Here is a 21,545-nt window from a genome sequence, read left to right as displayed (position 1 = left end):
GCTGTATCCTCAATTGCTGCCGCGCGAATCACGCAGGTGTTTCTGGTCAGTTTCATCTGCTCAGTTTCACGGGCACAGGGCAGCAGCATCGCATCTAGACGGCCAGCTTACACAGCGGAGCCGGCAGCGGGGAAGCGAGCCAGCGGAAACACTCGCGGCGAGGGCTGGGGCGACCAGAGCACAAAGCTACTTCAGGGCGCTCGAGGCGGAAGTCAAAGGCCATCTCGACGGGTTGGAACAATACCTACAAAGGTAGCAAGCCCCGTGGCTGCCAGCGCCTTATTGTCACGTCACGGTGTATCTGGGCCTATGTGCCGATATTGTGGGCTGTTATCTCGTCACCCTTGTGTTGAGCGAACGCAGCGATATCAATTCACGTCCAGGGAGCGATTGCGGGATGATCACGTGATGTAGCCAGGGTATAGTGAGGTTGAGGTTGTACGTCCCAATCCTCACTTTTTATTGTCTGAACTAGCATGGCATGTAAACGGATGTGTGGAATTGAGTCAGTGGGAGCTATATCAGTGTTCATACATGGCCTTTACTCTCTGGTGATGTGGTGGTGGTACAGTGGCAGATCCAAGACAAGCCGATGGCGCAAAATGGCGCAGCAAATGCACACGGGAGACTCGCAATCAGGATAGGCACAGGCTTGAGCTATCTAGAGAGATTGGGATCCTGTATCGAGATCTGGTTATTGCAGACTGTCCCAGAGTCCTCCACACTGCTTCCGCTGTTCACAAATTACTCGGTCGTGTCACCACTTCTATCAAGCCCTGCTTTCCGGCTATTCTTGTACAGATTAAGACGAGCCTACGACAAAGTAGCTTCTTGCCTCCGACAGAAGGAGTTCAAGCCCCTTGTCAGTGAATGATGGAAGCAGTGAGGAAACCCTGTGCACACGGTGGCCTGCCGAGCGTAGCGAATTCAGGCCCAATTTACGGTCAGATCGTTATCAGTATCGAATTCGGCGAAAGGCGTTGTCTCGATGAGTGAAATCAACCCTCCGCCTGTTTTTTGACGTCGCACGTCTAATTTCGAAACCTCATCGACTTCTGCCAAGAGCGCACGGACCACAGTTTCGCGAGCGCGCCAAGGTTCACGACCGCTTCACTTGCAAATGGGCGGTGGCTGGTACCAACCACTCCAATTTATACGTCGCCCTGCAAATTTTTCTTTCTCTTCTCCTCAATCCTCCGCTCCTCCTGCGGCTTCCCTTCCACCTTCTCACCAACGCCACCCACACTGCGAGCTCGCTGCGGACTACATTCCAGCAGCAGCACGCGTCCGTCTCACGACCTACAATCCCATCCTTCCCGACCGGCACGATGCCCGCCACTCCAGCCCACTCCTCCGGCAGCATGGAGTCTGCATACTCGCCACCCTCCAGCACTTCATCCCAGTCCCCTACCCGATACACCTACGACAGTCCCACCCGCCAGATATATGCGGAGACCAATCGACGCCGTCGCCGCTCGAACCAGCGTGCCCTGGAAATGATTGACAGCCCGTCCCGACAACTCATCCACGAATTCGGCCAGATGCTCCTCCACAAGGAGGCCAATCACAATATGCGCCTCGACGTTGCTTCTGCCAACTATGCCAAGTCACAAGAAGAAGTTCTGGCCGCTGCCGCGGATGAGCATGCTCGTATTCTCAAATATGCAGAGGCCGAACTCCGGATCGAGCTCATGGAGCTAGAGAGACAACGAATTGCCGCAGAGATTGAGCAATCCCGTCGCGACGAGGCAAAGCGAATCGAACTTCTACGCATCAAGCGCCAGGAGGAGGACGAAGCATATGAGAAGAAACGAAGGGAGGCTGCCGAACAGGCAGAACGAGAGCTACGCGAGAAGAAGCAGAAGGAGGATGAAGAGAAGGAAGCCCGGCGCAAAGCCGAAATCGAAGCTGAGCAGAAGAGACAAGCCGCCCAAGCCGAAGCCGAAGCCGATAGACAAGCTAAGGCTGCAGCAGATGCAGAAGCCGCAGAGAAAGCTAGGCAGGCTACTCTACAGGCCCAGCAAGCCCAACAGTCCTTCCAACCGCCGACTGCAGCCCAATCTTCTGCAACTCCGCAGCATCCACAGCTGTCTCCGTCCACTCTGACTGCAACTCTCCTGGAGCGCAAGACTGCGGAACTTGCTGCTCGTGAAGCCGAACATAAGCGCTATCTTGATCTTCACAAGGCACTGAAGACGTTCAGGGAGGACGTGGAGGCTCATCACAAGAGGCAATCCACAGACCGCGATGCTCTAGGCAATATCCGACGACGAGTGACAGCCGAGATGGGCAAGGTCAGCGCCAACAAGCAATCCAACGCGAAAGCTGTAAGTACTCGCTCACTCGGTACAGCAAAGGCTTTAGCTAACGCAGTAATTCTCGCAGGCCGCTTCAGTTCGTGGAATTCTCCGAGACGGAGTCTCATCCAAATTCTCCTATATGTCAACGGTTGATATACGCAAATACATTGTCCAACCTATTCCGGCGATTTCCCAGGACTCAGAAGCACAATATCCCACAATGCTCTTATATCTACTCAACATCTTCGCCAAGCGCATTGTGGCCCAGTTCATTTCAGAGGGAATCAAGGACTTCAATCCCATCGACCCGATTGGACTCATGGCCGTTTCCATCTTCTCAGATGACGAGTTCAAATGGAAGGGCGTCTCCATGTTCGATCTGATGCTTGCTAAGCTGCATGCACAATGCCCTGTCCTCTACGGAATCTACGGCCGTGAGAACACCGAGCGGGGCCGAGAACGCCTTGGTTGGCACCGCGAGGGAGGCGAATGGGACGACACGACTGTTCACATGGATAAGATGCTAGCTCTTGGTGCCGGATTTGCCTCTATGACTCTACGTCAATTCAACAAGAAAATTCCCCCGATCCAGGCGAATGAGTTCTGGCGCGCTTTGGAGTGCATCGTCAATGTCTCGTCGGAAGAAGTTACTGCCAGCCACTACTACGCTCTGCAGGGTATGCTAAAGGGCTTTGTGGAGAAGTTCCTGGTTCAGTTTGGGCCAGAGGCGGTAGTAGCCCTGAAAATGGCAGTGATCGATTTCCCGAAGAGGGTCACCGACAAGACGCCCAACGCGGAGTCAGTACGCACTGCAGCTCGCACTGTCGACGTTCTCGCAGCAGTCTGGAAGCGTGATCTCGGCTTGACGTTGACATGATCTGGCGCCGGCGCTTTGGATAACAAGCTAGCATTTGGTGGAGTTTACAGAGTACGATCACCAGCGTCACCCAGGCGGCCATGTTGTATGTCACGGCGGTTTTGATAACTACTTTAGCGATATCAATTCAGTACTCACATACCGAGTACAAAAGTTCACGACGTAGCATGAGATACAAATGATAAAAAAAAATGCATATACTTACATACAATATCCTGTGCCAAAGCTTGTGTTTGCGTCTGCTAGTTAATTAGTTGCCTATACCCTCCCTTTCCATGCCATCTTCCGTGCACAGTAATCTTGATTTCTAGAAATCCTTCACAGCAATAGGCTCCCACTCCTCAATCTTCTTGTCCGTCTCCACCAATACGACTCGTCCTCCAACCCACCCACCCATCTCTCCCTTCCCTTCCAAATCTACCCCTGCATCCTCAACTACTCGTTCCATCTCCCTCAACTCATCATCCGAGACCTCGATCGCCGAGCTAAAGCCAGTTAGCACGTTATCATGTACAATGCATTAGGAAAAGACAAACTCACTAAAGCAAGCTCAGATGCGGCAAATAAGCCTCCTCTGCCCACTTCTCCGCCTCCCCATCTCCCGCTTCAACCACCCCCCGTGCCGTCTCCGCTAACCCCCTCACTCCGTCCTTGCGTACGCGTACAGTAATCTTCTTAACGAAGATACTGCCAACCTCTAGCTTCTCGAACTGCACGGAGACGTCTGCAGCGGGCGGGAAGTTCTTCGCCAGCTCGTCCAGCCATGCTTGTGGGTCAGAGCTGTAGGCTGAGGAGGGGATGTCGGAGGTCAGGGTCACGTGGGGAAGGAATGTGTAGGGAGAGTTGAAGCGCGCGTTTGTTTTGGAGATGAGGGAGGTTAGGAGGAGGTTGAGGGGGTGGGAGGAGGGTGGGAGGAGCCAGAGGGATGAGCCTGGCATGATTATAACTGAGATATACCAATCTCAAGATCGTTGAATTCCAAATTTGACATGGAGAGAGAAAGCAGTTGGAGCATCCAGAGCGGGCACATCCACATGTAATACGCCACACTGTGGCTAGAACAGTGGCGCTTTCACATGTGTTCGCGAACCATGGAACCGCTTTCATCATCCCTCACACGTCTCAAAGGCCGAGCGAGCCATGTGCACCCATTTTTCCCAAAGCCACCATATCCCCGAATGCCAGCGGCGAATCAGCCATGTTTCTTGCTTCGTCTGATGGGCAGCTCCCGGCATCATCATGCTACTAGACAGCACCAGGGTTTACGCCGTGCTCAGGTTGGTATTTAACTGCGTGATTGACGTTGCGTTCTTCTGGCAGCTGGTACGTTTTGCTCCCACATCGTGTGGCTTGTGATTTACATGTGCTGCTGTTCTTGTCCGAGTATTGTTGGTGCTATACACACGGCCTATTAACACGATGTTGCAGAGGCTGTACTCCTGGTGGACGCGAAAGTCCACTCAGGATATCCTACTCGAGACCGTTGCAGAAGCGCGGCTGTTCGAAGAATGGGAGGCTTCCGCGTTCCAGCTCGATGAGGTGCTAGGCTATGATCTATGGTATGCTACCCATCGCGACCTCCAAGAAACCGTGAGCTAATGCCGGAGTTCACAGGCGCCAGAATCCAACGAGTAAATTCTACGATTACCGCCTCATCTATGAACGCCTCCAAGCCATCATCGAAGCCCGAGAAGAAGACGATATATTAGGCCTCGTGAACCTCCTGCGGTCGGGTCTAGTGCGCAATCTGGGAAACATAACGGCCCCGCGGCTGTTCAATCGCGCGTATGCAGGCACGAAGCTGCTGATTGAGGACTACATCACACAGGTCGCGCTCGCGATCGAATATATGACTTCATATCCCACTTCTCCGGGCTCGGAAAGTGGTCTTACGAACCAGGCGAAGCTGGATGTGCTGCACGATACCCGGCAGGCGTTTGGGAGGTCGGTGCTCGTGCTGCAAGGAGGGGCGATATTTGGCCTTTGCCATCTTGGAGTCGTGAAGGCGCTTCATCTTCGTGGACTGCTGCCTCGTATCATCTCGGGAACGGCTACTGGGGCGTTGATTGCTGCGCTGGTCGGCGTTCATACTGAGGACGAGCTTCTGGGTTTCCTTACTGGTGATGGGATTGATCTGACTGCGTTTGCGAAGAGTGCGGGAGCCGTTGGTAAAGATGGCGAGGTAGGGTTCAGTAGAGGGCAGAGCGGGTGGTTTGCCACTTTGAGTAGACGTGTTAAGAGATTCATTCGCGAGGGCTATTTCCTGGATGTGGGGATTTTGGAGCAGGTTGTAAGAGCAAATGTTGAGGACTTGACATTCGAGGAGGCATATGCCAAAACGAAACGGGTGCTGAATATCACTGTCTCAACGACTGGAGGCGGAGTTCCAAATCTACTAAACTACCTCACAGCTCCGAATGTGGTACGTTACTCTCTGAAGATATCCTTCCATCCTCATCATAGCTAACGTCTCTATAGCTGATCTGGTCAGCTGCACTCGCCTCCAACGCCTCTTCCAGTACGCTCTACCACCCCGTCACCCTCATGTGCAAAGATGAAACTGGTGCTACCGTCCCCTGGACCTCCGCCGAAGGAACGACCTTCAAACCCTGGACACACGCCAGCTATTCTGACCGCGAATCTCCCCTAACCCGCATCGCCGAACTTTTCAACGTCAACCACTTCATCGTCTCCCAAGCACGGCCTTACCTCGCCCCCTTCCTCCGCTCAGACCTGCACCATCCGAACCCACGGCAGGATGGCAAATGGAGTCTCTCAATGCCTATTCTACGGCTCATCGTCATGGAAATCCAGCACCGTCTTAATCAGCTTGATGAGATAGGGTGGTTGCCCATTAACATTAGGCGCTTCCTTCTAGACGAGAACGTACCAGGGGCGAGCTTGACCTTAGTGCCAGAACTCACGCCGGGTGATTTCATCAAGTTGCTCGAGAACCCTACGCGCGAGAGCCTGGAGTATTGGATCCATCGCGGTGAGCGCAGCGTCTGGCCTGCGGTAGGTGCACTTAAGGTTAGATGTGCCATAGAGGTGGAGTTGGATCGCGGATATCAACTGGTCCGGCGCCGGAAGCCATTTGATCCTGTTCAAGGCACGGGATTAAGAAAGAGCGGGAGTACGGGCATGAAGAGGAGAGAAAGGGCGAATAGTTTTGGGGGAGTGGGGTAAAAACTTGACGGATTACGAAATGTGAAATATGAGTATATCATGCCTCCACCGCTTATTGATCTATACCACCAATAGCCGTGGGAAAATGGCCGAAAAAAGGCCACTCACCTTAGCTAGGAAAATATCACAACCACATATAGAACTAATTATAGACATCCTAGAAGTCCGCATGCATCCCCGCATCATGTACCGCCAAACCCAGTCCCTCCACCAGCACCTAAACGGCATCGCATCCGACAAACCACTCCGCTCAAACCATCGCCAGGGCAACAACAGTTACTCGCAAATCGATATAATCGCGTCAGTCATCGCATCGATCTCCCAGGTGAGGTGTCGGTTGCAAGAATCCTTACTCTATACCCCGCATTCGTTTATTCTTCCACGACTTGGAATTGACGGATGTAGAACTACCGCCGCCGGCATGGTACCTAGGTAGCTTCATCGTCATGCCACCAGCGATATCCCCACCTTTGTTGCGGAAGATATCGCAGGAGGTGCCGCTCGGGGGAGCTGTTTGCGAGAGGGGAGAGTGGCGAGATTGTGGGAGATGGCGAGTGTTGGGGTTTGGTATATATATTGGTTCTTGCCCCCCCTTTTAACTTGATGTGTTTCTGTTACGGCTTCTCTCTGCGTTGTGCTTTTGTCAATTGAAGTCGATTCCTTACATGACTCAGGATGAAGCTCGTTATACATCTTCTGGGCGCTGTCGTCCTTGTGTGCTTTGCTGTTCAGACATGTGCGCGCGCGATTGGGGGGACGCCGAAGCTGTGGATCAAGGACTCTACTCAGAAGCCTCTGCAAGATATTGTTTGTAGCGCTATTACGTTTACAGATGGATGAAGGCTAACATCGGCGAAGGTCACATGGGACGAGAACTCGCTCTTCGTACGAGGAGAGCGTATCTTCTTTTTTAGTGGAGAGGTTTGTTATTTCCGGTCACTTGATTCGACCGTATCTTTAGTTCATATTCCATATACTAATATTGGTCTGATAGTTCCACCCATTCAGGCAAGTGAAATATGAATCGAGATGAATGTTACAGAGCTCATAAGTCGACTTCAGGTTACCGGTGCCGAGTCTCTATCTAGACGTATTCCAGAAGATCAAAGCTCTAGGATTCAATGGTGTTTCTTTCTACATCCACTGGGCGCTCTTGGAGGGAAAGCCAGGTGAGTTCAGCGCCGAAGGAGTCTTTTCGCTGGAACCTTTCTTCGAAGCGGCCACAAAGGCCGGGATCTATCTATTGGCTGTGAGTGCACTAGCCAGCGTTTCGTGGCAAAAAGCTAATTTGATAGCGACCTGGCCCATATATCAACGCTGAAGTCTCTGGCGGAGGATTCCCGGGCTGGCTCCAAAGAGTGAACGGCACTCTTCGAACCCGCGATCCGGAATATCTGCATGCCACAGATTTGTACGCGAAATCAGTAGGAGAGATCATAGCCAAAGCCCAGATCACGAACGGAGGCCCGATCATCCTTGTCCAACCCGAAAATGAGTACACCGGCGCGACCTCTGATATACACCCATTCCCGGATCCGGTTTACATGCAATATGTGGAAGATCAGTTGAAGGACGCTGGTATCATTGTGCCCTTGATCAGCAACGACGCATCTGCATCCGGTGATAACGCTCCAGGTCAGCCCGCTGCTGTAGACATCTACGGACACGATGGATACCCCCTAGGATTCGATTGTGCCAATCCGTACACTTGGCCAGATGGGGACCTACCAACTACGTGGAGATCCCTTCATCTTCAGCAAAGCCCAAATACTCCCTACTCCATTGTGGAGTTTCAGGGGGGCAGCTTTGATCCCTGGGGTGGCCTAGGCTTTGAACAGTGCTCGGTGCTTCTGAATAACGAGTTTGAGAGAGTATTTTACAAGAACGACTACAGCTTTGGTGTGGCAATATTCAACATCTACATGATTTTTGGAGGCACAAATTGGGGAAACCTCGGCCACCCAGGTGGTTACACCTCATACGACTATGGCTCATCTATCACGGAAGAGCGCCTCGTAACTCGAGAGAAATACAGTGAGTTGAAGCTGGAAGCAAACTTCTTCAAGGTATCACCGGCATATCTAGTGGCAGAGCGAGGCTATGCATCCAATTCCACATGGACCAGCTCGACTGCACTCACTGTCACGCCTGCGTTTGCGAATAGCACTGCGTTCTACTTCGTAAGACATGCGGCTTACAACTCGCTGGAATCGACGAGCTATAAGTTGAATGTACAAACTTCGCGGGGGAACTTCTCGGTTCCACAGCTAGGGGGTAGCCTGACGTTGAATGGACGCGACTCTAAGATACACGTCAGTGATTATGATGTTGGTGGGCTGAACATACTTTACTCCACAGCGGAAGTCTTCACATGGTATGATGGCACTAGTTGCTTGTATGACTGATAGATTATCACTAACCGCCGCCTATAGGAAGAAGTATGATTCCAAAACAATCCTTATTGTATATGGAGGACCCAGCGAGACGCACGAAATCGCTTTCCAGGGCTCCACCGCCACACTTGTTGAAGGCTCTGGACCTAAAATCTCTAAGAAGAAAGACTACACCATTGTCAACTGGGAGGTGTCTTCAGATCGCAAGATTGTCAAAGTCAACTCCGATGTCTTTATCTATTTACTTGGTAAACAAAACTCAGCTCTCAAGAAGGAAGAATACTACTGACAGTAGCATAGATCGAAACTCTGCTTATGACTACTGGGTGGTAGATCAAGCTCTTCACAATGCTTCCAATTCCGTTATCGTCAACGCAGGCTATCTCGTAAGATCCGCCACAGTCAAAGGAAATACACTAGCTCTCGTAGGAGACTTCAACGCAACGACAACCATTGAGGTCATCGGAGGTGCGCCCAAATCATTGGCCAAACTTACAATCAACGGACATTCTACGCCCTTCAGAAAGGACAAACTCGGGGTATACACTGCCATTGTAACTATTGAAAAGCCAAACATCAACATCCCAGACCTCAGCAAATTAAAGTGGAAATACCTCGACAGCCTCCCCGAGCTCCAATCAACCTACTCCGACGCCTCGTGGACCTCCGCAGACCTCAAAACCACCTACAACACCCACCGCCCCCTAACCACCCCCACAAGCCTCTACAGTAGCGACTACGGCTACCACACCGGCACGCTCCTCTACCGCGGCCACTTCACCGCCACCGGCGCTGAGGATACCCTCTTCCTCTGGACCCAAGGCGGCTCCGCCTCCGGCACGTCCGCCTTCCTCAACTCGACCTTCCTCGGCTCCTGGGCCGGCACCGACGTCGCCACAAACGCAAACAGCACCTTCACGCTGCCGAACCTAGTCGCCGGCAAACCCTACGTCCTCACCGTCGTCATCGACAACATGGGCCTCGACGAGGACTGGACTGTCGGCACCGAGTTGATGAAGAACCCGCGCGGGATCCTGAACTACGCGGTCTCCGGCCGCGAGCAGTCCGCCATCGCGTGGAAACTGACGGGCAATCTCGGCGGCGAGGACTACGCGGACCGCTCGCGGGGCCCGTTGAACGAGGGCGGTACGTTCGCGGAGCGGCAGGGGTTCCACCTCCCCGGCGCTCCCTTCGAGGCGTGGGAAGACAGCGCGGGACCGACGGCTGGGATTGCCGCTGCGGGGATTGGATTCTTTGCTACGGCGTTTGAGTTGGATTTGCCTGCTGGCTACGATATTCCGCTGTCTTTTGCGTTTACGAACTCGAGCGATGATGCGAGTGGGCGGGCGACGGCGTATCGGGCGCAGTTGTTTGTGAATGGGTGGCAGTATGGGAAGTATGTGCATAATGTTGGGCCGCAGACGAGGTTTCCGGTGCCGGAGGGGATTCTGGATTATAAGGGGACGAATTATGTGGCGGTGAGCTTGTGGGCATTGGAGGAGGGGGGAGCAAAGGTTGAGGGACTGGAGTTGGTGGTGGATGCGGTGGTGGAGACGGGGTACGGAGGGGTGGAGACGGTGAAGGGGGATACGTGGACGAAAAGGAAGGGGGCATATTGAGGGGCTCGGCATGGGAAAGCTGCCATGTAGGACAGGGGCAAAAGTATGATTTGTACATTTGTGCAGGTTCTTGAATATGGTTAAAGCTACTCAAGCAGAGACAAAGAGGTGCACACATGGCACACGGAGTTATCACTGCCTGGCTTCAATTGAAGAGTAGCCCGGAGAGTAAGAAGTCAGTCAGTTAAGAGGCAGTCTACTTTACGCTACTTAAAACTTGACATTGTGCCTGGATTTTTGAAAATCTACGGAGGTACCTTAAGCAGTGCACAGACTTATGACACTAACTTTATTCCACGGTTGGTTCCAACGGACAGTCTGAACACCTAAGATGACAACAAGATTGACAATGCCGAACTACGACACCCATCGGTCCATCGTGACACATACACTGAAATTAGTCAGGTATGTAATCATTTACACAGCTATCTCTTTGTTCAGCTTACACAGTACCACACGTCGCCTCCGTCCATCAAAGGCACACCCGATACACGTATTGGAGCCTCATGCCAGTCATAAGGCTGTGGATCGGCACGGGGCGGGTTGCATCCAGGGACGATTAATTCCCTTCCCAGTAGGCACCGAGTGAGGATTTGAGGTGACTGCGGGCAGCGCATGAATAGGACTGATCGTTCGAGTACTTGGGGCGTCATACCTGCCCAGATTCCAAGTGCATCGATGCTGGAGCTTGGGAGATATTGATTCCGCCCTCAAGAGTCGACTCCATAAGGCGCGGTAGGGTTGATCTATAGCCGAATCAACAAAAGCTTGGGGAGAGCTGCAGACGCAACGACGACATGCACTGACCACGCCATAACAGTTATCTGCATGTCTGATGCGGCGGACGCCCGCTAGTCTGCCTTGTTGCCTGCAGCTTTAGACGAGCGAATCGGATCAATGCATGTTGCTGTTGGGCAGAGTCGGGCACAAACCTGCGGGTTCCGCCTCACAGTCCACCAGCGGCTTTAGAAAGGTATCGAATGAAAGATGCAGGCATTGTGCCGTCCAGTCGTAGTCTGCAACAGCAAGCGAGGATGGTCAAAGATATGCGTCGCAGCCTTTCGAGGCAGTGCAGGGCGTAAAGGAAGTTATGATCCCTTCAGCAATAAATCTGTCCATTTCCCAGTGCTATTTCTTGGTTTCTATCTCGTCACCGCTCGTCGTTCATGGGGTCTCAATTCTCAACGCCAGTCGCGAACAATCTACCTCCTCATCCGTGGCAGCAATATACATATCGCAACGAAGGTGGTCATCATGCCGAAGACGGTGCCGGTCGACTATTTCGATCACAAAATGTGGCCAGCAGGCATGTAATTGATGGATTCATCACACACCGCAGCCATGAACTAGAAAGGCCGATTCCCCGAAGATACCAAATCGTAAAAGATTTTCTAAGTGAGGCCGTTTCTCCTTCAAGTCGGTCATCGTCTCATTCTGTCGAACACGATATCGCCATGTCAAGTCTTGATCGCGATTTTGCTCTTGTGGACGATCGCTGCAACGCCACTGGACACTCTGATGCAGGGAGACGGTGGGAAGGAGACAAATACAAAGGTGAGGTTGCTATATCGGAGAAACGAAGCATCCCTCATCTCCACGAACACCTGAAAGCGAACGTAAGTTTTACGATACTACGATCAAACGAGGATGTTCCTAGGTCTAACTGATATGTTTTCATCGTAGAGACTGGCCCGTCGTGCCGAGAAAAGATTGGTGTAGGTCACTTGCTTTATGTTCCATCCAGATTGGACACTGCCTAACAACAGCAGATTCATTCCCAACCCAACCCCCGCAGCGGCGTTGGCGTTAGTGTCTACTGTACCAAGTCGAACCGCCATCTATTTGAGAAGCTTTCTTTGTCGGTATCTACGGAGAGAAAACCTTTTTGGCCTTACCACAATGGTGTGTACCAACTACCCAGCTATCGTCAACAACAACGTTGAAGCTAAAAATCTGGATAGACTGGGCTATTCATATTGGAATTTCACATTCCCTACTATGCAATTCGACATGATAAAGATATCAAAGATCCCCGTCAATTGCGCGGAAAGCATCTGCGAGAATCGGTCGAATTACCTCTTCGCTCTCGCTCCCGTCATCAGGAGCAGGTGTTCTATCACGAGTCACAGATTTCTGGCCTTTTCGTCGGCCCCGACGAATGGGTATGGACTACCTATTTTCTCCTTGACACCTTTTTCGGAAGCGAAGACCTCATGGAAAAGTATCTCGCAAATTGCCCTCTGGGCGAAGGGTTTGATCCTCCCCTTAGCGGAGGTGTGAGGATGGACAACCCACATTACAATCCCCGGGAATACCTGCTCGCAATTCTCGATCGTCGCATCTGGCAAATAAAAGCAGAGTGGTCTCCTTTGATCGAGACGTTCGACGAACGCATGGAAGCATATGTAAGTACAGTGATAGGTCATAAGTCTGTGCACACGCGGTTACCACTGCTTGGGGTACCCCATGGAATTTCAAAACACCTAGGCGCAATGTCAGGTTTGACATAATGCAAGTTAGACTGCCTCTTGACTAACTGGCTGCTTACTAGCTGGGCTGTTCCCCACAGTGGTGTCGAGTAAGCAAGACTTGAGCTAAGTAGTGATACTTTCATGTGCCGGACTTATGACCCAGTACTTCAATCGTAGACTCTCAAGGAAACTTGCTAACCTGTAGGAGGCCATAGAACTGTCCGGAGTTTTCGAAGATGACCCAGAGCGGACGCATACCCGGACTCTTAACGGGGTCATCCGAACTATTCAGCGCTTTATGAGTGTCTTGAACGCAACTGTAGATTCCTGGAGATCCTTCAAGGAGAGTCGAATACCGTATTTCACAAGCAATGGAAACTTACCTACCAAATGGCAAGGCCACTTTGAAAGGATAGAAGTCAGCATCATCGAGCTTGGCAGACTTTGCAAGGGACTTTCCACTAAACTTGATCTCTTCAGAGAGATACAAGCGGGGGTAAAACAACATCCACTCACTGAAGCCCCAAAGCTGATTTGTATCAGCTTTCACGAGCATCCAGCCTTAAAGAAAGTGCTGCTGCTACCCAGACAGCAAGATCGGCGCTTGTGCAAGGCGAGAACATAAGACTACTCACACGAATGACCGTGGTACGTAGAAATAGAGACCACGTCCATATAATCTTATTGAAGCGAAACAGTATATATACCTTCCCGTAATGTTTACATTGGCATTTTTCAGCATGCCGTTTGCACGTCTCGCGCATCCCTGGACCTGGCCGCTCTTCTTTCTCACCCTTCTAGTCGCCATCATGATAAATTATGTCATTGCAAGTAATCGCTGCTGTGTGAGAAGGGCACTCCGTCAGAGACTAGGATCGCCAATTTTCACCTCAACTGTATGATTTTAAATGACCTGTCAACATTACCAATGTCTCGTCATACCAGACTTGTGACCTAGTGCAGCATCCTGCTGCAAATTTGGCGATACTGCAAACTGAAGGTTTATATGCTTAGATCATGAGCGCTCGTCCTCTATTTTGTATTGGAAATATATGGACAGGCATGATGTGCCGCTAGGTTACGGGGAGCGGTATTATTGCATTGCATGATAGTCATTTGAATGAAAATTGACTCTATTGCTTGCGTTTCCTTGGGGACCGCAACTATGAGCCAGCCTTCTTAGTTCTCCGTGACCCGGCTTTCTTGCCATCGCTCCCGCTAGTAGCAGCAGAGGCATCTGTTTTGCTTCCGCCCATCTTCTCCGCGTCGGTTTTCAACTCTTTCTCCTTCTTTTCCTTTGCTCTTCTCAAGGCAGCCTCCTTTTCCAAAGCTTGGATAGTGTTCTCACTGAGTTCCCACAGCTTCTTCTGCACTTCCTCGTTCTCAATTTCAGGTTTGACAAATTTGACTTCCCTGCACTCTTTCAGGAATCGCCCGCCTTCTCCCCTTCCGTAGTGCTCGTCCATGGCCGCATACAAAAAGGTCTGTGCCCCATGCTCTGGACCTTTCAATACTAGCCACCAGAACGGCCACATAACGAGGTACAGAGCCAAGCCCCATAAGCTCCCGAATGTAAGGTATCTTCGCATTCCCGGTGTTCGCGTCCAGCCCGGATCAACCATGATTACTCTGGAGTTCATTGGCTTCTTGTCTGGACGCGCGTAGGCGGCAAGATGCTTCTGGAAAGTGGAGGCGAATGTCATTACGGCGAGTTTGGAGGTAGCGTAGGCGGATGAAGGGGTGAAAGGTGTTTGTTTTGGAGCCGCTGCAGCCTGCTGCTTCGACTTTGATTTGGACTTCGAATTTGCGCCTTTCTCCGTACTTTCTTCGGAAAGGCCAAGATCTGGTAATGTTCCGCCCATGTAAGAGCTGCATGTGCCGAACACTATGCGCACGTCTCGGTCCGGGGGTTGTGCGCGTAGGGCTGGACTCAGGATGCTCAATAGGTGGAAGTTGGCAAGGTAGTTCAAACCCCAGCTTGACTCAAGTCCGTCTTCTGTTATTGATGCCTTCCCACCTGGCGGCGTTCGAGTATCCGCACATAGGATGATCGTGTCTATCCGACGTGGAGGGGCATTGTCAACCCATTTCGTAGCGAAAAGTCGTATACTATGGAGTGAAGACAAATCGACGGATTCCGCGGTTATAAGCTCGTTATTTGTTTGGCTCCTCATGTCCATTATGAAGTCCACGAGGAAAGGATCGGAGAGCGGTTGCTGGGTAAGGAGGACGATTTGGGCGCCGCGTGTGGCTAGGCCTCGAGCTACTTCAGCTCCGATACCTGATGTACCACCCTAGAATTCATGATTAGCCTAGATTAGACACGTTTTGGCCTCTTATCTTACGGTTATCATGACCACCTTCGAGTGCATCACCCGTTCGGATGTGTTCGAGGCGCCATTGAAGTATCTTTTCAGCAGCACGAGTACGGCAATCCATATTACAGCTTTGACAGCAGTCCAGCCAAAGGGAATAGCGGATATGCCATTGAATAAGCCTGCAGCGGCAAACGGGATAGGCATAATTGCCCTTCACGCAGATGTCGTTCAGAAAGCCACGCGGAACTGAGGTGCCAAGAATCATGAAACTACCCATGGAACAACTTTGCCGCGGCCCGGCTTGGCTAGCGTCATTTTTGGACTACCTAACGCGGATCATACCAAGGTATCAAGTAGGCCTCAACTGATTTCGTTCGTTGAACTAAAACTCTCAACTCAAAGACCATCTACTTTCATCGTCTTATGTAAACCAACTTGCGCCTATCTCCTAAAAGCAAATTTGAGTATATTGATTGATCCTCGTGAAGTCCCATAAAGTCTTAACCATGTACTGGGAGGAACCTTAGGGTGGCAATAATATCAAGTGAGTCAGAAGCATCCGCTTTTTTGAGACATTATGCAAGTTTACTATGTATGGACTGCTTCTTCTCAATTTAAAGTCTGCCGCTGTGAGTCACAAGAGCTCCAGACTCCAGACTCCCAGTCAGCCTTGTCTTTCCGGTGAAGGCAGCCATCTGTATCAATGCGGGGTATGCTATCATTCAGACTCTGTGAGACATCTTGATATCATCTGTGACATCCCAAAAAGTGACATCTTTTGAATGGATCCCAATGGCTTTCTAGAGTCTTGAATCTGCGTTTATTGGAACATTAATCAGAGTCACGGCAGGATCAGCCCGCCCTACAAAGGACTATCCGCCCCATCTCAACTCTGTTCCATGGGTGGGCTCAAAGGACCATCATCCTGGCACCTGTGCCGCACAAGGCAGCAGCGTAATTATGCTGGCATGCCTGACTATATAGCTCACCTCCATGCCTTTGTACTTTTATCCAATTCGATCTGATCTTATCTTTGAGTGCATTATTTTACCGCACTCAGTCAACTCTTATTCACGCGATGTCTGCATCCGAAACCAACATGGGAGCTGCCGCAGCTGATCAAACCAAGGAGATGGAAAGCAACGGCGAGCTTGTCCCTGCTGGCATGAAGTGCCATCTTCGGAACCTCTACGAGGGCGAGCCTGATCGCCGTGGCCGTACCTCCTGGACCACCAAATACCCGGCTGATCTAGACGAGCCCCCAGAGAATGCTGAATCGGCACAGTATGCGCTGGTCGCCCGCAACAAGAAATGCTACGATGGCAGAAGGAAGTTGCGTGTTGAGTCTATCGTCATCCAGAGCCCTCTCCTGAAGAAGGTTCTTGGTGTTGTTCTTGTGGGGTACCCTGGAATCACTACGAGTCTAGAGAGACTGGAATTCTCTTCCCCATTCGAGCCATTCGTCCATCGCTGGGAATAATTCGTAGAGGCGAAGGAGACTGCCAGTGACCCGGAAACAAATGAACATCTGGATCTTCTATGGGAAGTGCTCGAGGAAGAATTGAGAGATACGATTCGTGAGAAGAAGGACCTCATCGCCAACGGTGTGGTTACCTTCGATAGCATTTGGACGATCTTTGAGCCGGGTAGCTTAGTATACACGAAAGAAGAAGGCCACGACAGGATCTTCAAATTGAGGAAAGGGACATACGGTTCCAACCAATGTGGCCGCTTCTACGCTCTCAACGTGAGCTACATCGATTTCGACGGCGAGAACTTCGGACACGGTACGCAAACCTTGAAAATTGGAGCATTTGCGGGGACTGGGCCAATCCGTCGTCTGTCTGCCTTTCCACTGGCATACCATCCTGACGCGGGATCTATTAAAAAGACCTTGATCGCTAGGGGTGAGGTATTTGAAGCTTATAAGGGCTACCACTTCAAAGCCTATCAAGGCATTGCCATGGGTCAAGGCGCCTGGGGTCCTATCCGGTTTAGTGTCGACAGCCGTATTATCATTGATACTTACGCCTACAATCGCTTCAATCCGAACCGGAAAATCTCTCTTGAATACCTCAAACCCGAGGGCGAGGGCGAAGACGAAGACGACGATTGCGACGAATGTGACTCTGACATGAGCTTCATCGATGGTATTACCACACCGTCGAATAGAAGTACTCCCTTGAGCGAAGACCAGCTCATGCTCTGCACGCCAAAGTTGAGGGGATACTCGTTGAAGGACAAGAAGTGGCTGATATTCTTTCTCCATTCTGTCAAAGACATCGTGTGGAACGACCAGGCCTTTGACTCTCTCGTTGCGCCTCCCGAGCAAAAGGAACTGATCCTCGCATTTGCACAGGTAAGTGGAGTATCCGTTCCTTAGATAGATGTCTGGCTAACAAGCGTCGCAGTCTCAAGCGATGAACAAGCAGTTCTTCGACGATTTCATCCAAGGAAAAGGCCGCGGCATCATCATGTTGCTCTCGGGCCCTCCTGGAGTTGGAAAAACGTTGACTGCAGAGTCCGTGGCTGAGACGATGAAGGTTCCACTCTATATGATGAGCGCTGGAGATCTTGGAGATGATCCTTCTGACGTGGAAAGCTCGCTTTCTAACATACTGGAGATGAACACAAAGTGGAATGCAGTGCTCCTTCTTGACGAGGCAGATGTCTTCCTAGAAGCTCGGAGTGCGCACGATCTGGAAAGGAACAAGCTTGTTTCGATCTTCCTTCGACTTCTGGAGTATTACGAAGGGATCCTGTTCCTGACCACTAACCGGGTCGACAACATCGATGCTGCTTTCGAATCGAGAATCCACCTCTCTCTTCAGTATGACGACCTAGATCAAGCTTCGCGCCATCACGTCTGGTCCACTTTCCTGTCCCGTTCAAGCAATGTCGGCAATTTCACGAGTCAGGAGGTAGACAAGCTGGCCGCGGTACCGCTGAATGGAAGACAAATCAAGAACATCCTAAAGACAGCGCAATTGCTTGCGAGTAAACAGGGGGGGGATTTGAGATACTCCCATGTCGATACGGTGATGAGATTGCGCGCTGCGAACGCCAGGAAGGCTTGATATGATTCTGAAAGGGCACATCTTCTGGCCTGAGGTCCTACACTGGTTCTGGAAGGGGTTTCATCTGGATTTCCATTTGAATGTAGTGTTTTGAATTGATTTTCTTGTAATGACTGGATGCTTGATATGAACGATGAACAACGCCTCGTCATCAATCTGTGTACAGTCACCTGCTGCTGCCGAGATACACGTGGTCCAATGTTGAAACCCTAAAGTTCATTGTTTTGAATAATCAGAGAATCCGCCCCGTCACCGCAAATGGCGGCTAAGGGGTGTATTCTAAACGGCTGGACGTGTCAACTATCATTCCATGGTTCTATGGATTTGTGGGAGCAACTTTAAGCAGTGGAAGAGGAGAGCACACATGGGTCATTAATAAGGCACTGTCTGTAACGACGGGTGGGATCGGTGAATGAACGGCCAAGGGGCCACGCTGGGCGTGAAAAAAGTAGCACACTCATCAAGCACTCTGTCTCGCGTGTATGCCTGTTTGCCACTGCCTGGTGTGCTTCAATGAGTTTCCACATAGTCCAAGGCGAAGGGGTATTATCTTGGGACGAGCTTAATTACCACCCCCCTTTTCTTTTGCTATAACCCCCCCTAGATTTAGCTTAGCTCCGGCCCGCCACAACTTTGTCCCACTAATTTGAAGCTTTAAATCTGCAACACTACGAGAGTGAATTAATAGCTATATGCCAGCCTGCCACCTACCATTATATTTAACACAGAACGTGCCTAGATAGCTAAGCATTTAGCCTAAATAGCTTGCTTTTATGCCGGGCCCTTAACTATAAACTACCTCCTTCTTAGGAGTAGATAGAGGTCCTTTCTAGAAAGATAGTAGACCTTATGCTCTCCTCTATAAATGCGTGGCAGTCCTAGTGGCATAGGGCTAGAAGGGTATAGTAGGTGGTGAGGTCATGCGGGTTAACGTAGATTCCGTATTAAAGCTTAGTGGTTCTGCTTCTAATTGGTGAGATAAAGTTGTTACAGGCCGGAGCTAAGCTAAATCTAGGGGGGGTTATAGCAAGAGAAAAGGGGGGTGATACGGAGAGAAAAGGGGGGTGGTAATTAAGCTCGTCCTTATCTTGTTCAGATTCCTGAAAATGCATTGAAGCACTTCAAGCAGTGGCAGAGTGCCACCTTTTCTAGAGGCAATAAAAGACGGCGTCGGATCGGAGAAACAAATATCCGCTGTCAATCTTGGCATCTTTTAAATCGACGCCTACGTCAACAAGTCGCCTCTAGCACTCAACACTAACACTCTCACCCAACAACATGGCGGACAGCGACGAAGAGTCTTCTGCAGTCCCCCTCGTTGACCAGCGCGTCTTCGGCGCCGGACTCAAGCGCACAAAAATCAAGTTCGTTGCCGAGTCGACCCCTACCAAGAAGACCGATGCACCCCCCACTAAGCCTACGTTCGCAGAGCTATACCGCTCTATCGTCTTCAAGAACTTTCCAGAGAGCAGCTCGGCTTCATCTCCTGCTCCAGCAAAGACTGAGTCCGTCTGCGACGTCTGCAAGCTTCCAATCACTAACGACGATCTTCTCGCCCATCAGACAAGCGTACTCCACATAATGTCCAGGCCGCTTCAGCATCCTCCTTCTCATATCGATCGCACGCGTAAGGGCCTCTCATACCTCGAATCGTATGGCTATGACCCGGATAGTCGGACAGGATTAGGCGCGAAGGGAGATGGCATTCTGCATCCGATTAAGGCCAAAGAGAAGAGAGACACCGTTGGTTTGGGAATGAAACTCAAGTCTTCCAAGGATGGCAAACCTCATGTGCAGAAGAGACCGATCAATTTGGATGCTAGCAAAATCCGAAAGATGCATGATGAGGACAAGAAGAAGCACAAGAAGCTGGTGAAGCTGTTCTACGGGAACGACGACGTGGAGAAGTATCTTGGACAGCTGCGCTAGGACACGAATACGGCTGGGTTCTTTCTGACTGAAAGCATAGCGATGGCGTTTGGTCGAGATCATGTAAGCATTTGCAGGATAGCGTTCTGGAGACCACGAATTATCCTAGGAAGCAATGCAACATCCATCACATCGCCATAGGTTCCCGTGCTTTGTTTCCCTATTCCTGGTGGGTGTTCGAGAAATCGTGAGCGCTAACAAGTCAGAGCACCACAGCCGTCGCTAGGAGCCATTAGCTTGATTTACACTATGTCCCCAACGCCTTGCTCTAAACCACCGACCTCATCCATGACGCTGCTCTATCACCTTGCTCTATCGCCTCACTCTAACCATTCTACTCGCTTCACACTATTCCAGCGCAGCTTTCAGATCACTCACCCAACCCAGTCTCCCTTCCGCAAAGATCTCCCCGCCCGCGCCCCATTTCGGCCCATCTTCCAAAAGCAGCGTCCTCACCACAACCACGTCCGGGGCCACATCCTGCACATGATATATGTGGCTCGTGCACTCCCTGCAGAAGAAACAATGTACCTTCTTCCCGCTGGCACCGGTGTACGCGTACTCCGCTGGCGAGCCTCGCGTTATCGTTAGATCCCCCTGCGGGATGATGGTGTTGCAGGTGTACGGCGAGCCGGAGAGAAGCTGGCACGTGCGGCAGTGACATAGCACATGCAAAGGCTGTGGGTACGTGTCCAGCGCGGCGGTGAAGGCGAGGTTGCCGCAGTGGCAGGAGCCGCTATGCGTGGTCTTGGAGGTGAGTGGGGCGGGCAAGTCGCCGAACAGTTTGCCGGGAGTGATGTCCACTACTAGTGAGTCTTCGCTGTTGGTTCAAGAAGAGTTAGAAATCGCTCGCTCGCTTTGCTTGGAGGAGTTCAAGGGAAGGAATGGGGAGTGTCACATCAATGGCTTCGCGGCTTTTGAGAACGCTGCGTGGACTGGATCTTTTGTGAGATAGTAGTCTAGATCATCCTGGCTTGCGAATTCGAGGACGAAGCCGTGGGTCATGCCTTTGTTGAGGGCTTCCCGGGATCGGTTGTTGCCCATTCGCATGCTGAGCATGTAGGGCTTGCCGGTGGATGGGTGGACGCATTGCGTCTGCAGAGCCCTGAAAACGGAGAAATGTGCTTCGAGGTCCGTCCAAGTGATGTCTGGGCGGTACTTGAAGACGACGATGTGGGTTATTGCTGTCGAGGATGAGGGGCCCTGGAATGAGCTGGTCATGGAGGAGGTGGGCGTGTGAGCCATCTTGGAGGATTTATGAGGATCGGTCAATATGCTAGGTATATATTGTATGAGTTGAAATAAGTTCAATGAAGCAATCTGGCGCTTTTCTGGGGAGGAAGTGTGATTTTATGAGCGTTGACAGATACAATGG

The 21,545-nt window shown here is 51.2% G+C and overlaps 9 protein-coding genes across 9 annotated transcripts; 6 read left to right on the top strand and 3 right to left on the bottom strand.

Moving 5' to 3' along the window:
* Positions 1–1,164: 1,164 nt before the first annotated feature.
* BDZ99DRAFT_451227 (GLE1-domain-containing protein) lies at positions 1,165–3,382 on the top strand. Its single transcript, XM_033718199.1, has 2 exons — positions 1,165–2,327; positions 2,386–3,382. The coding sequence occupies exons 1-2, from the start codon at positions 1,329–1,331 to the stop codon at positions 3,175–3,177; spliced, it is 1,791 nt and encodes a 596-aa protein (XP_033571757.1). The 5' UTR covers positions 1,165–1,328; the 3' UTR covers positions 3,178–3,382.
* On the bottom strand, positions 3,273–4,170 carry BDZ99DRAFT_511397 (2, 3 cyclic phosphodiesterase). Its single transcript, XM_033724543.1, has 2 exons — positions 3,718–4,170; positions 3,273–3,662 (listed from the first exon to the last, which is right to left on the bottom strand). Exons 1-2 carry the CDS (start codon positions 4,113–4,115, stop codon positions 3,485–3,487), a joined length of 576 nt encoding a protein of 191 aa, XP_033571756.1. The 5' UTR covers positions 4,116–4,170; the 3' UTR covers positions 3,273–3,484.
* Positions 4,171–4,296: 126 nt separating this feature from the next.
* Positions 4,297–6,531, top strand: BDZ99DRAFT_467050 (uncharacterized protein). Its single transcript, XM_033720928.1, has 4 exons — positions 4,297–4,500; positions 4,606–4,736; positions 4,792–5,599; positions 5,656–6,531. The coding sequence occupies exons 1-4, from the start codon at positions 4,417–4,419 to the stop codon at positions 6,361–6,363; spliced, it is 1,731 nt and encodes a 576-aa protein (XP_033571755.1). The 5' UTR covers positions 4,297–4,416; the 3' UTR covers positions 6,364–6,531.
* A 152-nt stretch (positions 6,532–6,683) lies between these two features.
* Positions 6,684–10,639, top strand: BDZ99DRAFT_424911 (uncharacterized protein). Its single transcript, XM_033717074.1, has 7 exons — positions 6,684–7,170; positions 7,222–7,284; positions 7,358–7,371; positions 7,426–7,612; positions 7,659–8,737; positions 8,796–9,004; positions 9,057–10,639. The coding sequence occupies exons 1-7, from the start codon at positions 7,039–7,041 to the stop codon at positions 10,373–10,375; spliced, it is 3,003 nt and encodes a 1,000-aa protein (XP_033571754.1). The 5' UTR covers positions 6,684–7,038; the 3' UTR covers positions 10,376–10,639.
* Positions 10,640–11,531: 892 nt separating this feature from the next.
* On the top strand, positions 11,532–13,953 carry BDZ99DRAFT_575006 (uncharacterized protein). The gene is made up of 7 exons (XM_033728425.1): positions 11,532–11,991; positions 12,059–12,090; positions 12,145–12,277; positions 12,337–12,780; positions 13,055–13,342; positions 13,390–13,494; positions 13,545–13,953. The coding sequence occupies exons 1-7, from the start codon at positions 11,542–11,544 to the stop codon at positions 13,746–13,748; spliced, it is 1,656 nt and encodes a 551-aa protein (XP_033571753.1). The 5' UTR covers positions 11,532–11,541; the 3' UTR covers positions 13,749–13,953.
* Positions 13,741–15,394, bottom strand: BDZ99DRAFT_143151 (NAD(P)-binding protein). Its single transcript, XM_033712707.1, has 2 exons — positions 15,192–15,394; positions 13,741–15,140 (listed from the first exon to the last, which is right to left on the bottom strand). Exons 1-2 carry the CDS (start codon positions 15,366–15,368, stop codon positions 14,010–14,012), a joined length of 1,308 nt encoding a protein of 435 aa, XP_033571752.1. The 5' UTR covers positions 15,369–15,394; the 3' UTR covers positions 13,741–14,009.
* Positions 15,395–16,263: 869 nt separating this feature from the next.
* On the top strand, positions 16,264–18,373 carry BDZ99DRAFT_511393 (putative AAA family ATPase; the record flags this gene model as incomplete). Its single annotated transcript, XM_033724542.1, has 3 exons — positions 16,264–16,585; positions 16,652–17,523; positions 17,576–18,373. The coding sequence occupies 3 exons, from the start codon at positions 16,264–16,266 to the stop codon at positions 18,239–18,241; spliced, it is 1,860 nt and encodes a 619-aa protein (XP_033571751.1). The 3' UTR covers positions 18,242–18,373.
* Positions 18,374–19,608: 1,235 nt separating this feature from the next.
* BDZ99DRAFT_143106 (uncharacterized protein) lies at positions 19,609–20,346 on the top strand. The gene is made up of 2 exons (XM_033712706.1): positions 19,609–19,746; positions 19,805–20,346. The coding sequence occupies exon 2, from the start codon at positions 19,823–19,825 to the stop codon at positions 20,168–20,170; it is 348 nt and encodes a 115-aa protein (XP_033571750.1). The 5' UTR covers positions 19,609–19,746; positions 19,805–19,822; the 3' UTR covers positions 20,171–20,346.
* On the bottom strand, positions 20,293–21,477 carry BDZ99DRAFT_467043 (uncharacterized protein). The gene is made up of 2 exons (XM_033720927.1): positions 21,069–21,477; positions 20,293–20,990 (listed from the first exon to the last, which is right to left on the bottom strand). Exons 1-2 carry the CDS (start codon positions 21,413–21,415, stop codon positions 20,519–20,521), a joined length of 819 nt encoding a protein of 272 aa, XP_033571749.1. The 5' UTR covers positions 21,416–21,477; the 3' UTR covers positions 20,293–20,518.
* Positions 21,478–21,545: the final 68 nt, after the last annotated feature.

Source organism: Mytilinidion resinicola (assembly GCF_010093595.1).
Source record: "Mytilinidion resinicola strain CBS 304.34 unplaced genomic scaffold BDZ99scaffold_20, whole genome shotgun sequence".
Lineage (NCBI taxonomy): Eukaryota > Fungi > Ascomycota > Dothideomycetes > Mytilinidiales > Mytilinidiaceae > Mytilinidion > Mytilinidion resinicola.
Note: the sequence above shows the minus strand (reverse complement) of the source record. Positions and strands in the feature narration are given on the sequence as shown.

What these genes read in the sequence shown, in the direction of transcription:
- BDZ99DRAFT_424911 (XM_033717074.1), top strand. Translation starts at nt 7,039, where the DNA reads ATGAAGCTCGTTATACATCTTCTGGGCGCTGTCGTCCTTGTGTGCTTT. An exon ending in CCGGGATCTATCTATTGGCT is followed by an intron (nt 7,613 to 7,658) that starts GTGAGTGCACTA and finishes CTAATTTGATAG; the next exon opens with CGACCTGGCCCATATATCAA. An exon ending in TGTCTTTATCTATTTACTTG is followed by an intron (nt 9,005 to 9,056) that starts GTAAACAAAACT and finishes ACAGTAGCATAG; the next exon opens with ATCGAAACTCTGCTTATGAC.
- BDZ99DRAFT_467050 (XM_033720928.1), top strand. Translation starts at nt 4,417, where the DNA reads ATGCTACTAGACAGCACCAGGGTTTACGCCGTGCTCAGGTTGGTATTT. An exon ending in TTGCGTTCTTCTGGCAGCTG is followed by an intron (nt 4,501 to 4,605) that starts GTACGTTTTGCT and finishes ACGATGTTGCAG; the next exon opens with AGGCTGTACTCCTGGTGGAC. An exon ending in ACCTCACAGCTCCGAATGTG is followed by an intron (nt 5,600 to 5,655) that starts GTACGTTACTCT and finishes ACGTCTCTATAG; the next exon opens with CTGATCTGGTCAGCTGCACT.
- BDZ99DRAFT_143151 (XM_033712707.1), bottom strand. Translation starts at nt 15,368, where the DNA reads ATGCCTATCCCGTTTGCCGCTGCAGGCTTATTCAATGGCATATCCGCT. An exon ending in CGAAGGTGGTCATGATAACC is followed by an intron (nt 15,141 to 15,191) that starts GTAAGATAAGAG and finishes CATGAATTCTAG; the next exon opens with GGTGGTACATCAGGTATCGG.
- BDZ99DRAFT_451227 (XM_033718199.1), top strand. Translation starts at nt 1,329, where the DNA reads ATGCCCGCCACTCCAGCCCACTCCTCCGGCAGCATGGAGTCTGCATAC. An exon ending in AGCAATCCAACGCGAAAGCT is followed by an intron (nt 2,328 to 2,385) that starts GTAAGTACTCGC and finishes TAATTCTCGCAG; the next exon opens with GCCGCTTCAGTTCGTGGAAT.
- BDZ99DRAFT_467043 (XM_033720927.1), bottom strand. Translation starts at nt 21,415, where the DNA reads ATGGCTCACACGCCCACCTCCTCCATGACCAGCTCATTCCAGGGCCCC. An exon ending in AAAGCCGCGAAGCCATTGAT is followed by an intron (nt 20,991 to 21,068) that starts GTGACACTCCCC and finishes TTGAACCAACAG; the next exon opens with CGAAGACTCACTAGTAGTGG.
- BDZ99DRAFT_575006 (XM_033728425.1), top strand. Translation starts at nt 11,542, where the DNA reads ATGGGGTCTCAATTCTCAACGCCAGTCGCGAACAATCTACCTCCTCAT. An exon ending in ACGAACACCTGAAAGCGAAC is followed by an intron (nt 11,992 to 12,058) that starts GTAAGTTTTACG and finishes TTTTCATCGTAG; the next exon opens with AGACTGGCCCGTCGTGCCGA. An exon ending in ACGAACGCATGGAAGCATAT is followed by an intron (nt 12,781 to 13,054) that starts GTAAGTACAGTG and finishes AACCTGTAGGAG; the next exon opens with GCCATAGAACTGTCCGGAGT.
- BDZ99DRAFT_143106 (XM_033712706.1), top strand. Translation starts at nt 19,823, where the DNA reads ATGTCCAGGCCGCTTCAGCATCCTCCTTCTCATATCGATCGCACGCGT.
- BDZ99DRAFT_511397 (XM_033724543.1), bottom strand. Translation starts at nt 4,115, where the DNA reads ATGCCAGGCTCATCCCTCTGGCTCCTCCCACCCTCCTCCCACCCCCTC. An exon ending in CCGCATCTGAGCTTGCTTTA is followed by an intron (nt 3,663 to 3,717) that starts GTGAGTTTGTCT and finishes AACTGGCTTTAG; the next exon opens with CTCGGCGATCGAGGTCTCGG.